The 16244-nt window shown below is 31.4% G+C and overlaps 1 protein-coding gene across 1 annotated transcript in view; it reads right to left on the minus strand.

Annotated features, from left to right (window-relative positions):
• Positions 1–14148: 14148 nt before the first annotated feature.
• Positions 14149–16244, minus strand: part of LOC126878757 (venom carboxylesterase-6-like) — a 65628-nt gene continuing 63532 nt past the window's right edge. The window contains exons 10-11 of the mRNA XM_050641635.1: positions 15389–15502; positions 14149–14380 (exon numbers count right to left, since the gene is read on the minus strand). Coding sequence (XP_050497592.1) covers positions 14340–14380; positions 15389–15502 — 155 coding nt within the window. The 3' untranslated portion in view covers positions 14149–14339. The remainder of the gene's footprint in view (positions 14381–15388; positions 15503–16244) is intronic.

Genomic DNA, 16244 nt, shown 5'->3' on the forward strand with positions numbered 1-16244 from the left:
TCTGTTTGGAATGATCCAAAAAACCTAAAAAAACCTTTTTCCATGCAAAAATAATATTTTAGGAAAAAAACAAAAAAAAAAAACGTTTAAAAAATTTTTGACCAACTTTTGGTCCTGGCAACATGCAAGTTTGTTAAAAGGAGTCCTTTTTGAGTAAGATTGTGCAAAAAATCCGAGTTAGAATATTTTTCCTAGCGGATGCGCAGTGGCTTTCTGGACTAACTCAAAACTTTTATTTCCTGTATATTTTTACTTGAAAAATATATAATTTATTTATCTCACTAAACTCAACCGTTTTCTAGATAAAAGCAGTTTAAATCTGTTAGGCAATAGTTATTTATGAAACAGTTCCTGAAGTATGCTTTTTTGCGAACGCACTCGATGTTTAGAGCACGTGCGACCGCGGAGCGAGTGCTATACATCGCGTAAGTTCGCAAAAAGTACTTCAAGCACAGTTTCATACAACATTTTATCTACGATAAACAAAAAAAAACTGTATTGTAAAAAATTCTACAACGATTTTTAAATAAGATACCCATGATTTTTCAAAGTTTGATATATATATAATATAATAATAATAATGTTTATTAATTTCACAGTATTCCATTCTACTTTTTAATTTTACATGTTAATCCTGGAAAATAAAGAAACATTTACTCACTACCCGTTAAAACCTATTGGTCGAACAAATAGATAGATACATGCAATATGTCCCACTAAGTTGTAACCATATGGAAAATTTCTTTATTATTAATTTTATAAAAAAAATATTCTTTATAAAAAGCTCTCAATTTAATTAAATTGAATGAACAAAAATCAAACCATATTGTTTTTACAAAATGTCACGGTGAATCACCTACAGTAACAATAAATAATAAAGTCATTCCCTCAGTTACCCCTGTAAAATATCTGGGTATGCACTTGGACAGGGGGGATTAACCTGGAGAACCCATATATGGAAGGGCATATACTAGTTCGCTCCGGCGCCGGCGGCCAGATTGTAATACCCTACAGAAAAGGGGCATAGGTAAATTCGCTCCGGCCATATATTTCTTAGAAAAGATAGTTAACAATGCCTTTACTAGATATACAATGAATAATAATGAATAGTCAGGGTCAGCGTAAATAGATAATGTTGCCTTCATAAAGCAGGTACCTTGATACATTTTATTAATAAAATTTTTAATAAATATCTCTCAAACTTTGTATTTACCTAAATATAAAACTATTTCTTAAAATTATATTCAAATTATAAGGATATTATCACTAAAGTATAGAGCTAATGTTCTATTGGTAATATTGACATAATAGATTATTTTAATAAAACTTATGAATTTTTTAAAGTAAAAGGTAAAGATTCTTTGAGGTTGACTGGCGAACTTTGAAATTTAGCTTTTTAATCACCTTTATGTTAAAATATATAAAATATACAAAGAAGTTTTCTAGAAAGTTTTAGACCAAAATCTTTTATAGAAAAAATGATGCAACTTTAAACATCGACGTTATAAATTACCAAAATAACGCTTATTTTTCGAGATACTGACCATGGGTGGTGAATGGCTAATTAGTCCATTTATCCATTTATTATTTCAAACGTATGTTTTTTCACCCCCGATGAAAGGTGTGTTTCATCCTCAAGAAAAAGCAGCCAACGGCACAAGTGAAGGGTAAGTAGAACCTAAACTCAAATTTTCAAGCAAATCCGTCATAACGCAGAAAATTACTTTCCAAAACGGTCATTTATTCGGCTAAATCTAAATAATCTATTTCCACTGTCTCATAATATTTATAAAATATGTAACAACCAACATTTTATATAATTTCCATATAAAATACAAAAGTCACAGTATACCCTATTCCACGAACATACGCCTGTTTTGGATTACTTCGACAACGAATATTTTACTGTGCAAAATAAGAAGAACGACAGTAATTTTCAAATTACATTGTTGTTTATTGGAATAATTATTAGCGCCATTTATTTTCGTACTTCTTATGTTGCACAGTAAAATATTCGTTGTCGAAGTAATCCAAAACAGGCGTAGGTTCGTGGAATGGCCCATACCAATTTTACCGATACTAATTTTCCTAGAACTTAATAAATAAATATGTAATCCGCTTAACCATGGGAGCGAACTAGGTTATGGTTTTCGGAGCGAACTAGTATGTAATTAAGAGGGTTTTTTGGCCTTGGGAGCCAACTAGTGTGCTCCGATATGGAACAAACGGAAACAACTGGGCATATAATTTAGTAAGCATTATTGACTTCTAGGGCGTAAGTCTAAGCTCACGACAAGAAATAAACTGCTATTCTACAACACAGTATTCAAATCAGTCTGGGCATATGGTCTGCAGCTCTGGGGAACAGCATCCAAGTCGAATGTATCCATAATTGAGAGATTCCAGTCCATGATGTTACGTTCAATAATCGATGCTCCGTGGTTTGTTACTAACAGAGATATTTACAATGATCTGGAAACGAAAACCGTCAGTGAAGTGATAGTGGAGTTAAGTGCAAAATGCATCGTACGTCTTGAAAGCCACGCGAATGTGCTTGCAATTAATTTGTTAGACAACAGTCAGGAAACAAAACGGTTAAAGAGACAGACACCATTAGATTTACCGCACAGACATTAATATTGTTACAGTAGCTAAGTTAATAAATGTAATACAGTAATTTAATATTATCTCTATAGAGATGTGTGGCGCTGGTCACAATCTCTTCATGTCATTATTTCTCAGATAAAATTTGCCTATTTTTATATGTTATAACAGATTGCCTAATAAACATATATATAAAAAAAATAAAAAGCTCTACATAGCCTATAACCTAAAATACAATCATCAGATATTAAATTTTATCAATAGTATAATATGAGGTGTGTTAAAAAATATGAATTTCGTTCAAGAGTAAAGTACCTCTATATTTCACAATATGAAAAATTGTTATTAAGAGGAAACAGTAGCGATCGACAGGTAGCGAAAACGCGTTCCAAGATTGCGGCTGTAATTTTGAATATTTTTTCGACATATTTGGCACACGTATTCGTAATATAATAAAGAATGGCGGTACAGAGCCCAATTTGAAAAATACATTAATATGTGGAAATTGCTCTGTAATTAAATACAATATTAAAAAAACGAGACTGTACCGCCAAGAAGAAGAAAAAAATACACTTTCTTCAAATAAAATTTTTTATCCGATGCCTAGATTTTGTGTCATTTTAGAACTACTATTTTTTTTTATTTCATTAGTAGTTCCAAAATGACACAAAATCTAGGCATCGGATAAAAAAGTTTATTTGAAGAAAGTGTATTTTTTGTTCTTCTTAATGGCGGCACAGTCTCGTTTTTTTAATATTGTATTTAATTACAGAGTAATTTCCACATATTAATATATTTTTGAAATTGGACTCTGTACCGCCATTCTTTATTATATTACGAATACATGTGCCAAATATCTCGAAAAAATATTCAAAATTACAGCCGCAATCTTGGAACGCGCTTTTGCTACCTGTTGATCGCTACTGTTTCCTCTTAAGAAAAGTTATTTGGAGTTAAAAATTATGTTCTAATATGTAATTATATTCTTCTAATTGAAAAAAAAAATTCAATTTTTTTTTAATTAGGTACGGATACCGTCTGATATCCTACGGATATCTTGTTTAAAAATAGTCCTAGATTTTTGTACAATATATACATCACTTTAAAGTCAATAAAATAAGCTATCTTTTGTATTCAGCAATGTATGTACCTAAATATAGAAGAAAAACAGTTATAATGAGAAATACCGGATGTCCAGTTATATTTTCCCCCATTTTAACTGCCTATAACTTCTATACGGCTCAAGATGGAAATATTCGGTTTTCGCTGAAATGTTTTATTTTAGTAAAAGTTTTATTTGAATGTATTAATTTTTTTATATCGCCTTTAAAAAAAATGGCGGATTTTTGAAAAGTTGACTTTTTAATGAAACATCCAGTATATTTTTTTGTGAATTGAAAGAACGATCATTCACCTATGCAGCTATATAAGGTTTTTTAAAATCGGTTGCCAAATGACTGAATAATTAATTTTTAAAATGAGAGATGCAATGTAGGGATGGGAAAAACCTACCGGTTTAAACCTAAAACCGGTTTTTTTACTTCGCAATAACCGGTTTTACCGGTTGTTTTTTGTCCCGGTTATAACCGGTTTTTTCTTTTTAAAGTAAAAACCGGTTATTAGGTTTTTACGGTGAATAGGATTAAGTTAGGTAATATTTTGGATCCCAATTATAATTATTATTCTCAAGTAATTATTCCAAACAAAATCATAATTCAAATTTTATTTTATTTTATAAAATACAGAAGCAAACTGAAAGTGCAATCTCACATCAGCCAGAAACAATTATTAAGTTTTATTATAATATTTCCTTGAAACGGTATTTTTAATCATATTATTTACGTAAGAAGTGATCTGGTTGAATTAGACGCAAACATCATCTATTTTTCACACTTATCTATTGACATTGAAAGTGGGTGAATGACTTTTTCTGATTACCAACAAATATTGCTCTGACTAGGAATATCGAATTACTGATTACGAATACGAATCTCCAAGAATCTCGCTACGTTTTCAAAACGATACACTCATACAGGAAGTATTAAATGAGTTAAAATGTACCTATTCTACAAATATACAAACGTGTTAAAAGTAATACATGTTCTTTCGATAGTACTAATTTTGATCATATTGATATCGAGTCGAATGGAGTATCGCAAACTAAAGTGTATTGTAAATGCAACTTTGTAACCTATGGGATTAAAAAAACCGAAAACCAGTTTTTCCAAAACCGGTTTTTTGGCCGGTTATAACCACCAGGTTAAACCGTAAGCAAAAAAAACCGGTATAACCGAAAACCGGTGTTTTGACAAAAACCGCCATCCCTAATGCAATGCGGAAATCACATAACAGAATATCAACTTGCTTAGTTATTTTAATCATGTTATTTAGTTATGTGATTTCCACGTTCTATCTCTCACTTTAAAAATTAATTACTCAGTCATTTGACAGCCGATTTTAAAAAAACTTTATATTGCTGGATAGGTAGGAGTGGCTGTCCTTTCAGTTGATAAAAAAATATACTGGTGTTCCATTAAAAAAAGTCAACAACGTTTTTTTTTCAAAAATCCGCCCATTTTTTTTTTCGTAATTGAAAGCGATATTTTAAAAAACTCAATCAATTCAAACAAAACTTTTACTAAAATCAAACAGTTCAGCGAAAACCGCACATTTGTATCTTGAGCCGTTTAGAAGTTATAGGCAGTGAAAATGGGGGAAAATATAAGTGGACACCCGGTATAAAAATAATCGTAAAAAAATTCAAAAATCGTTAAAAGTATAAAACTTTGAAATACCATAATAGGCTATTGATTATGTACTATAGAAAGGAACTACAACGTTAACGGGGTTTTATTATTTCATATGGTCAATGAATCTCCATATATGAAAAAACCGAGGGGTGCTATCATTTAAAGGGGTACGTTTTTGAGAAATGAGTGAATTAGTCCCTGGGCACAGGTTACATTAGTTTGAGTTCTATGCACTTTTGGTACAAACACGTCTACATAAAAATTGTTCCTGGTTAAATTTCCTATCTATATATAACTTTTTAAAGTCAAAGATACTTTTTTTTACAAAAATATATTCAAAAGAAAAAGCACAAAGAAACCCAAAAGAAAGAAATTTTGTTTTTTGTCCCATAACTTTTGTTCACGGGGATATAGGTATAGACATTGCTTTCAGAAAAAAAAAACTAACATATTTTGTCTTTAAAATTATGTTTGGTAGACGTAATTAGGACTTAAGATTTCGAGATATGATTTTTCAAATTTCGCCACACAGCAATTTTGGGCAATTGTCCTTGTTATTTCGCAAATATTGTTCTGTAATATTTTCTACGTGACTTTAGGCATATGCAATGGTACATGTAAGAGGAATAGAAATCAATTACCTTTAAAATGTTCTACTGTATAATGTTGTACGACTTCTTTTAAAGAGGTTATCTTTTTCAAGACTTTATACTTTTAACGAGTTTTAATATTTTTAACGATTATTTTTTAAATTTCCCATTATAACGTTTTTTCTACATTTAGGTATATATTATATAATAAAAAAGAAAGCTTATTCTGTTTACTTTAAAATGGTGTATTATAAAAAATTCTAGGATTATTTTTGAATAAGATATGCTTTTTCAAAATGTAATAAGTACTTGCAACGATTTTTGATTTTAGGATTATTTTTTAAATTTCTCATTATAACTTTTATGTGATTGTGTGTTATGATTGAATCTTATTTTTTATAGGTAATACTTTGGATCCACTTGACTCGACCGGGAAAACTTCAAAGTATGGATTAATTCCAATATTTACTGTCAAAGCTCCTGCACCACAAGCTTTGCTTGAAAAAATAGCATGTAAATGTACCAAAGGATGTACAAAAACTGCGGTTGTAGGAAGATAGGAATTAGTTGTTCAATATTCTGCAAATTGTGCATGTGCATGGGTACTAATTGTGGGAACTCGAGGCACACTGAGGTGTCAGAGGAAGATATTGAAGCTAATGCTAACGAAGAGATGGACTTTGATTTTGAAAATTTTTTAAATCTCAACGTTTAAATAATTTTAACTAAAGTGATGTTTTCTAAGACTAATGCTTATGTAATTTTTGTAAAAGAAATAATTTTAAATAATACAGGTAAAAAAATATCAAAGAATCACTCGGTTTCCATTACATATTTAAATATAGATGATACACCATTTTAAAGAACAGAAAGTAAGCCATATTGCTAAGTATTGAGCAATATAAGTATATTCATGTACAAGAAAAAAAGTTATAATGAGAAATTTCAAAAATAATCGTAAAAATTTTAAAATTTTTTTTATATTAATTATTATACAGGGTGTCCCGAAAAGATTGGTCATAAATTACACCACAGATTCTGGGGTCAAAAATAGGTTGATTGAACCTCACTTACCTATATACAATAGTGCACACAAAAAAAGTTACAGCCCTTTGAAATTACAAAATGAAAATCGATTTTTTTTCATATATCGAAAACTCTTAACGATTTTTTATTGAAAATGGACATGGGGCATTCTTATGGCAGCAATATCTTAAAAAAAAATGAAAGTGAAATTTGCGCATCCCATCAAAATTTTATGGGGGTTTTGTTGCCTTAAACCCCCCCAAACTTTTGTGTACGTTCCAACTAAATTATTATTGTGGCACCATTAGTTAAACTCAATGTTTTTAAAACTTTTTTGCCTCCTAGTACTTTTTCGATAAGGCAGTGTTTATCGAGATATTTTGAATATTTGTCGAATCCACCACATATTTGTATACGGTTAAGTACGATTATAAGACACCTGTTAATAATCTGAAAACTTATTTATAATTTACATTTTTAGGTATATTTTGAAAAAGAAGCCAAATCTCGATAAAAGGGGACTTATCAAAAAAACACTAGAGGGCAAAAAAGTTTCAAAAACACTGTGTTTAACTAACGGTATCACAATAGTAGTTTAATTGGAACGTACACAAACATTTGGGGGGTTTAAAGGAACAAAACCCCCATAAAATTTTTATGTAAATATATTAAAAACGAAGCCGTATCTCGATAAAAACTGGCTTATAGAAAAAATACTAGGAGGCAAAAAAGTTTTAAAAACGTTGTGTTTAACTAACGGTACCACAATAATGAATTAATTGGAACGTACACAAAAGTTTGGGGGGTTTAAGGGAACAAAACCCCCATAAAATTTTTATGGGGTGGACAAATTTTACTAAAATTTTGTTTTAAGATGTTCCTGTCATAAGAATGATACATGTCAATTTTCAATAAAAAATCTCTAATAGTTTTCGATATATTGAAAAAAATTGATTTTAATTTTGTAATTTCAAAGGGCTGTAACTTTTTTATGAGCACATTTGTACTAAGGTAAGTTAGGTTCAATCGAACTATTTTTGACCCGAGAATGTGTGGTATAATTTATGACCAATCTTTTCGGGACACCCTGTATATAATATACAGAGAGAGTCTGTAAAGTGGAATAAATTCAATATCTCAAATACTAATTGTTTTTTTGGAAAATTCTCAGACCCGTCGATTAGTATTTCAAATTGTCCTTTTTGACATTCAATAATAATGTATACAGGGTGTCCCAATTTAGAGATATGACGTCATCGTCGATTTTCTTAAATGGCAACACTGTCATTTTGATAGCTAATTTGATAGGGTTTGTAAAGTTATACATAACTGCAAAATATCAAATTTTTATTCTCTACCATTTACAAGATAATAGAAAATAACAAAGTTATATCTGTAATTTGGAATATATTCAATAATTAAAATACTAACTGTTTTTTTGAAAAATGCTCAGACCCGTCGATTAGTATATCAAATTGTCCTTTTTGACATATAATAATAATGTATACAGGGTGTCCCAATTTAGAGATATGACGTCATCGTTGATTTTCTTAAATGGCAACACTGTCATTTTGATAGCTATTTTGATAGGGTGTGTAAAGTTATACACAACTGCAAAATTTCAAATTTGTATTCTCTACCATTTAGATGATAATAAAAAATAACAAAGTTATGAAAAAGAAGTAATCAACTAATAATTGAATTTAATTATTTCAATAAATTAAGCAAAAACTCATAATGTTGCCCTCAATTATTGTCAAATTGTCAATGGACAACGTTATGAGCATTTGCTTAATTGAAATAAATAAATTCAATTATTATTTGATTACTTCTTGTTCTTCATAACTTTGTTATTTTTTATTATCTTGTAAATGGTAGGGAATAAAATTTTGAAATTTTTCAGATGTGTATAACTTTACACACGCTATCAAAATAGCTATCAAAATGATAGTATTGCCATTTAAGAAAATCAACGATGACGTCATATCTCTAAATTGGAACACCCCGTATACATTATTATTATATGTCAAAAATGACAATTTGATATACTAATCGACGGGTCTGAGCATTTTTCAAAAAAACAGTTAGTATTTTAATTATTGAATATATTCCAAATTACAGATATAACTTTGTTATTTTCTATTATCTTGTAAATGGTAGAGAATAAAAATTTGGTATTTTGCAGTTATGTATAACTTTACAAACCCTATCAAATTAGCTATCAAAATGACAGTGTTGCCATTTAAGAAAATCGACGATGACGTCATATCTCTAAATTGGGACACCCTGTATACATTTTTATTGAATGTCAAAAAGGACAATTTGAAATACTAATCGACGGGTCTGAGCATTTTCCAAAAAAGCAATTAGTATTTGAGATAGTATTTGAGATATTGAATTTATTCCACTTTACAGACTCTCTCTGTATAATATAATAGTATATAATATATAATATATTATATAATAATATTACAGTGAAACTTGGATAAATCGAATCTCAGGGAGCCGTTAAAAAAATTCGAATTATCCAAAATTTCGAATTAAAAAATAAATCTATAAAACTAGGGATTAGCTACAAAAACATTTGCAAATGATAAATATCAGCAGTTGAACAGCAAAAAAACAGTAGTTGATCTAGGTCTGGATCCCGCGTATGAAAAAAAAGTTGATTAATAGCAAGCTGAAAATTTGTTAATAGCTTAAGGGTGTCTAATCGGATAAACTTTGATATATGGGAACACTGGAACAGGGGCAGTTTAAATTGTGGAACAGGTTAAAAATTTGGAACGGTCAGACCACGAAAACGGCACATTTATTTTGTCCGACAGAACAGACTTAAACTCTCCGAACAGAGATTAAACTCTCATGCAAAAATCAGACTGCTATTTATCACCTGTCATAATTCCTGTCATTTGACATATTCTACATGTTCCACTCATTAAAACGCCAATTTAGTGATAAATAGCAGTCTGATTTTTGCATGAGAGTTTAATCTCTGTTCGGAGAGTTTAAGCCTGTTCTGTCGGACAAAATACATGTGCCGTTTTCGTGGTCTGACCGTTCCAAATTTTTAACCTGTTCCACAACTAAAACTTCCCCTGTTCCAGTGTTCCCATATATCAAAGTTTGTCCAACTAGACACCCTTAAGCTATTAACAAATTTTCAGCTTGCTATTAATCAACTTTTTTTTCATACGCGGGATCCAGACCTAATCATTTTTGTTGCTTGGAGATGTTTTTGTTCCTACTCTTGCCCGAGTTTTGTCAACATAAAAAAATGGGCTAACAAAATTCGGCCAAAAATACCAATGGAAACATTTGCAAGCTATAAAAAAGATCGACTTTATTTTTTTCCAAAGAGATCCCAAATTTTAACTGCTTTTTAGAATTTAGCTTCTCAGTAATGACAAAATATTCTAAGATATTAAGAAAAGATAGCAGAAAAGTTCGAATTATCCAAAATAGAATTCGAATTATTCACGACTTTTTACCATTACTTATATAGGAAATGCTAGGGACCAAAATAAAAATTCGAATTAAAGAAAATTTCGAATTATGGAAGTTCGAATTAAGCAGGTTTCACTGTATTTTATTTTTATATTACAAAAAATCGTTAAAAGTATAAAAACTTGAAAAACCATAATCTCTTTAAAAAAATCGTACAACGTTATACAGTAGACCATTTTAAAGTAATTTATTTCTATTCCTATTACGTGTTACCATTGCATATACCTTAAGTTACGTAGAAAAAAGTTACAGAACAATATTTGCGAAATAACAAGGAAAATTGCCCAAAATTACTGTGAGTGCCCAACTTTGAAAAATCATATTTCGAAAACTATAAATCCTAATTACCTCTAGTAAACAAAATTTTAAAGAAGAAATATGTAGGTTTTTTTTTCTGTAAAGCAATGTCTATACCTATATCCTCGTGGACAAAAGTTATGGAACAAAAAACAAAATTTCTTTCTTTTGGGTTTCTTTGTGCTTTTTCTTTTGAATATATTGTTGTAAAAAAAGTATCATTGACTTTAAAAAGTTATATTTAGATAGGAAATTTAACCAGGAACAATTTTTATGTAGATATGTTTGTACCAAAAGTGCATAGAACTCACCCTAATGTAACCTGTTCCCAGGGACTAATTCACCTATTTTTCAAAAACGCACCACTTTAAATGGTTAGCATGGTAAGGTCACGTGAGTATAACCCACAACTTTTTTTAACCGTAGTCAAAATTTTAAGACCTTTCCACCATTTTATAAGGTTATTAAAATTGATGATTGGTCAATCAATCGAAAACTAGTTCTGTGATGTAGCCCTTTTTATGGATTTTTAGGATTCGTTTTTTTTGTATTATACGGTATACAGCCAACTACAGGAAAACCTTTTTCCTTGTGGATCTTTAATAATACGTTAACAATAATTTTTCTATTCTCATACTATAATATATCAATTACGATGTTACTACCTGTATTCTGTATTATAATGAACTTCATTATGATACAGATTTTCATCAAGATACAGATTTTTAACCAATAGAATCGCGATATGATATTCGCGATAAAGGTGGCACACGCGCCGTAACCAATGGCGAGTCAAATACATACGCTTTGACAGTTCTCAATATGTAAACAAACTGTCAGACTGACAAACTACTTAATTTGTTTGCGTTACAAAATTAATAAATTTGAATATACTTTTTTTGTGAATGATCATAGAAAAATTCGTGTATACAACTTGAATTTAATTATCATTATGAAGCTCGTACTCTATACGAAACGAGCCGCCTAGCGGCGAGTATTCCTTATACTCGCTTCATAATGACCATCATTAAATGCTCGTTGCATAATATATTATTAAAAACCAGTCTCATTTCAACTAGCTTTAATAAAAATCGTCTTTTTGTTCAACGAATATTTAACATACCGTATATGAATTTCGCACCAAATAACATTCCAAATACTATAATTGTTTTATTATTTTATAATACAGTAACAAGTATTTTAAAATCAATCTCCTTTTAACAGAATCTAATAAAAACTTATCTTTTTCGGTGTACGAATATTTAACATTCCGTATATGAATTTGGCACCGAATAACATTCCGTATAATATGCGTTTGGGACCTCGCCGCCTATTGGTTAAAATATGACCGCGTGCTGCAACGAACTAATAGAAAACTCCTAGGTTCCAAATACATATTACGGAATGTTTAGATGCATACGGCGCGGGCCCTACAATAGAACATGCTAACGCCGTATATGTCACGGCGTGGGCTCTGAACGTGTTAAATGGTAGCATTCCGCGGTTATTTCATACTTAGAGGTCCATTGACCAAATGAAATAATAAAACCCCGAACCCCGTTAACGTTGTAGTTCCTTTCTACAGTAGGTACATAATCAATAGTCTACATTTGGTGCATTCGTTACCAAGCACCCTGTATATTAAAGATTTTTTATCAGTGTATAATCTCCAACTTTAATTTTCGACACTTTTTAACATCAAAATCGAAACGGTGCGCCAAATGGAAATCGTCTTGACATTTGAAATCGTCCGTTTCCTTACGGCGCTCTCTTTGTCATTAGGGGCCCTATAATTGTGGTCGTCTTGCCGGCAAAAAGGTTCTATTTTCCGTTAAAGAGAACACGGAGAACAGGACCGACCGACGCTACAATTTGGGAAGCACTCACTTTGAACCGGCTCCACTTTGTAAAACCTTTGGCCAAACGTTTGTTCGTGAAATCAAAGTAAATTATTTTATTACATTTGTACGGGATTAAAAACAAGGCCGATGAAATCCGACCACAAAACAATATAGGCGAGCGGTTTACCTCTCAAAAGTCGCTTAGAAACAGAATATACCGACTAATTTTTTTTGCATTTCTAATGCACCAAATATTTTTAATTCGATTCCATATATTTTTATAACTTGAAATGCATTTTGTTTTGGTATAAATATAATATAACCATAGGTATACCTAACATAGGTATAGGCATATACCTATGTTAGGTATATGCATGTTATAAACATTTTTTTATTTTGCGACGGCTATTTGTGTAATCGTTTCACTACCAACTTTGCATGCAGAGTAAGTCAAATTTTTTCTTAGTTCTTGCTTTGGAATCCTCAGGGTCTTTTAACATTACAGCCACAAATTGGTTGCATTGATGCTGTAGTGATCCTTTTCCGAGTTAACAGAAACCTATTATAACTTGGCTATACCATACTGATGACGACTAATAAGTCAGAAACACGTATCTACGGTTGCATTACATCTTATGCATATTTTGTTTTTTTTTTTCGCCCTTGTTACGAGACATGCCGATATTTACTTCCTACCTTGATTCTACTATTAACTAGCATTAACCTTTTCTTGCTATTTGATTGTTTGAAACGTTCTAAACGTTTGGCATTCCTTTCCTCAGGTAGATGTAGCTTCCTCCGTGGATATGTTAGTTGTTGCTTTGGAATCCTCAGGGTCTTCTAACATTACAGCCACAAATTGATTGCATTGCTCCTGTAGTGATCCTTTCCTAAGTTAACATACACCTATTCTAACTTTACTGTACCATACTGATGACGACTAATAAGTCAGAAATACGTATCTACGGTTGCATTCCACCTTATGTATATTTTGTTTTTTTTTATCCTTGTTACGAGACATCCCTTTATGTACTTCCTACCTTGATTATATATTCGATAAATTCCCTTTTGAATTTGTTGTTCTCTTAATGAAGAACAATGGTGTTTTCAAAGTCCATAGAATGACCTGTCCTATGGAATGGACGTGTTAGTTAGAGCATAACGGTCGAGCTCTAGCTAAACACGTCCATTCCACAGGTCATTCATTTGAGTTGAACACTCAAATTCTTCTCCATGGCTTCACGCCTGAACCAATTAAAACTATTTTACATAGTAATAGGTATAGAAAATATTTGTTTATCTCTGTAGGCAAATCATCCACGTTGTTCATTCTCGCTTGATAAAACAACGAAAAATATGCTATATCATTACAAGGGCCTACATTCGACACGAGTGCAACCCATTCAGAAGACTTTGTTTTCACGTGATTTTTTTTTGAAATTTTATTGAACGGCATTCCTTAATTTTATCCATCAGTTTAAAATAGAGAAAAATAAAAAGTGATAAAAAGGAAATTCATAAATACCAAAAGTATTGTTTTTATATATTTATTTTAATTAACTGTAGTATTTTATATTCTAAAAATTAATAAGTTACATAGGGTGGATATATGTACTGGTCCAATAGAGATTTAAAACTATAATAATCTCGGGGATTATCCTGAACTGTAAACTGCGTATTTAAATCTAAATACTTGACAACGCCCGGTTGTACCTTGGGCCAAATTACGTTTTGCGTTTCGTGATTCGCCTCTGGAGTGGGATTCCTAAAACAACACATGTATCACATAAGTAAAAACCGGGCTAAGTGCCAAAAATCGAAAATATATTTTTTGTGCTTAAAAGCGGTATAAGTATGTGCCAAGCCCGATGCTGTATAAAGTGGGCTAACTTCACAACAACTCAGAAAGTAGTTCTAAAGAACGCCACAAGATCGTGTACATGTGTAAATCATAGGCATCTTAAAGTAAAACCCGGGCGTTTTCACAAAACTAACATTTTGGCACTTAGCCCGGTTTTTACTTATGTGCTACACATATGGTAGGAGGGTTTAAAAATAATCGCCACTAAACAGTAGCCATTGTATCTTACGAAAGTTTTGTAAGATTGAGCCTATATAGAAAAAGCCTCTTGATAAGAACGAAAAAGGAAAATAAGTGGTTGAATGCTCGAATATATGAAAGTTACGGAAATAAAAGGCAGATATTGAGCACTGAGTTTTATTAAATCTTACCCAAGTGTACATTAGCTCCTAGAGTATCTTCAGGGCCACCTGAAATAAGCCAAGAAAAAACGCCATTGTAAAACGAGAAAAAGTTGGAAAACCTCGACAAAAAACTCGAAGATGATGTGTATAAAAAAATTCAATAACTTTTTAGACTTACTTCGTAAAAAAGGAAGGTATCCTCGAATGTCATTAACATTTGTCTGAATTATGGTGACAACTTAAATTAACATAGGATAACTGGTCAATAAAATAGCACTACTGAAGTTAGAGATGAATGCAAATACTAGGGATTTTGGAATTATAGCTATTGTAAGAACCTACAAAGTGCCTTTTACTACTCATGGAACTACAAATCAAATAGATAAGAGATTATTCGATGCAGTTATAATATCAGATCATATGCTGGTTTTTGCTAATACTTATCAACTCTAAAAAATACGCAGAACTTATCCCAGTTAAAATAAGTGTATGTCAGATCGGTTGATTTGAGTGGTTTATCTCGACATACTGCTACGTCTTTAGTAGTTTGTTTTTAAATGATACTTACTGGTATTAATAAAATTAGTCCACAATTTTAGTAGAGGCTTTCGAAGTGATTCGGTAATTGGGCCAGAAGGCGTTCCACCCCAAAAGTACCATCCTTCAGATCCATGCGGGACTCCTAAAAAATAATATCATAAATATAAATGTCAGAAAAAATGCGCACCTGGACAGTAACAGGTGCCTGAGAGTTTTGGCAACATTGATCTGCATAAGCCAAACCTTCCGTTATTATCGTGAAATGAAGTATAGCATGAGTCACACACTTAAAACATTTTTGAAAATAATACACAGCAGAATTGTTAAAACTCTTGAATATTAGATTAGTGACACACAATTTAGCTTTAGAAACGGTATGAGCACAAGAGATGCTTTGTTCAGCTTAAATGTGCTGGCCTGGCCCAGAGATACATGGACATGAATCAGGATATATATTTATGTTTTGTAGACTTTTGAAAAGGCATTTGATAAAGTTCAACATAAAAAGCTTGCAGATACATTTATCCTCTTAAGTGCCTTCTCTATTGAGGTTGGCGATCAATATGGCAAATGTCTCTCTGTTCTGGGCTTGATGAATTAAGTCATTCCCTGTTGTGTGGATCCAATCTCTGATGATTCGGAGCCAGGATTTTTTCTTTCTTCCTATACCCCTTTTACCTTCGATTTTGCCTTCTAATATTACCTGGAGCTGCTCAAATTCCCTATGGCGCATTATGTGTCCTAGAAATGACATCTTTCAAATTTTGATTGTATTGACCAGATGAGGACGTGTGTTCACTATTTCCAGTACTTCTTCATTTGTAGTTCTGGCGGTCCAGCTTATACTTAGCATTCGGCGGTACATCCACATTTCGAATGAATTC

The sequence above is a fragment of the Diabrotica virgifera genome, chromosome 1, assembly GCF_917563875.1.
Source record: "Diabrotica virgifera virgifera chromosome 1, PGI_DIABVI_V3a".
In the NCBI taxonomy this organism is placed as follows: domain Eukaryota; kingdom Metazoa; phylum Arthropoda; class Insecta; order Coleoptera; family Chrysomelidae; genus Diabrotica; species Diabrotica virgifera.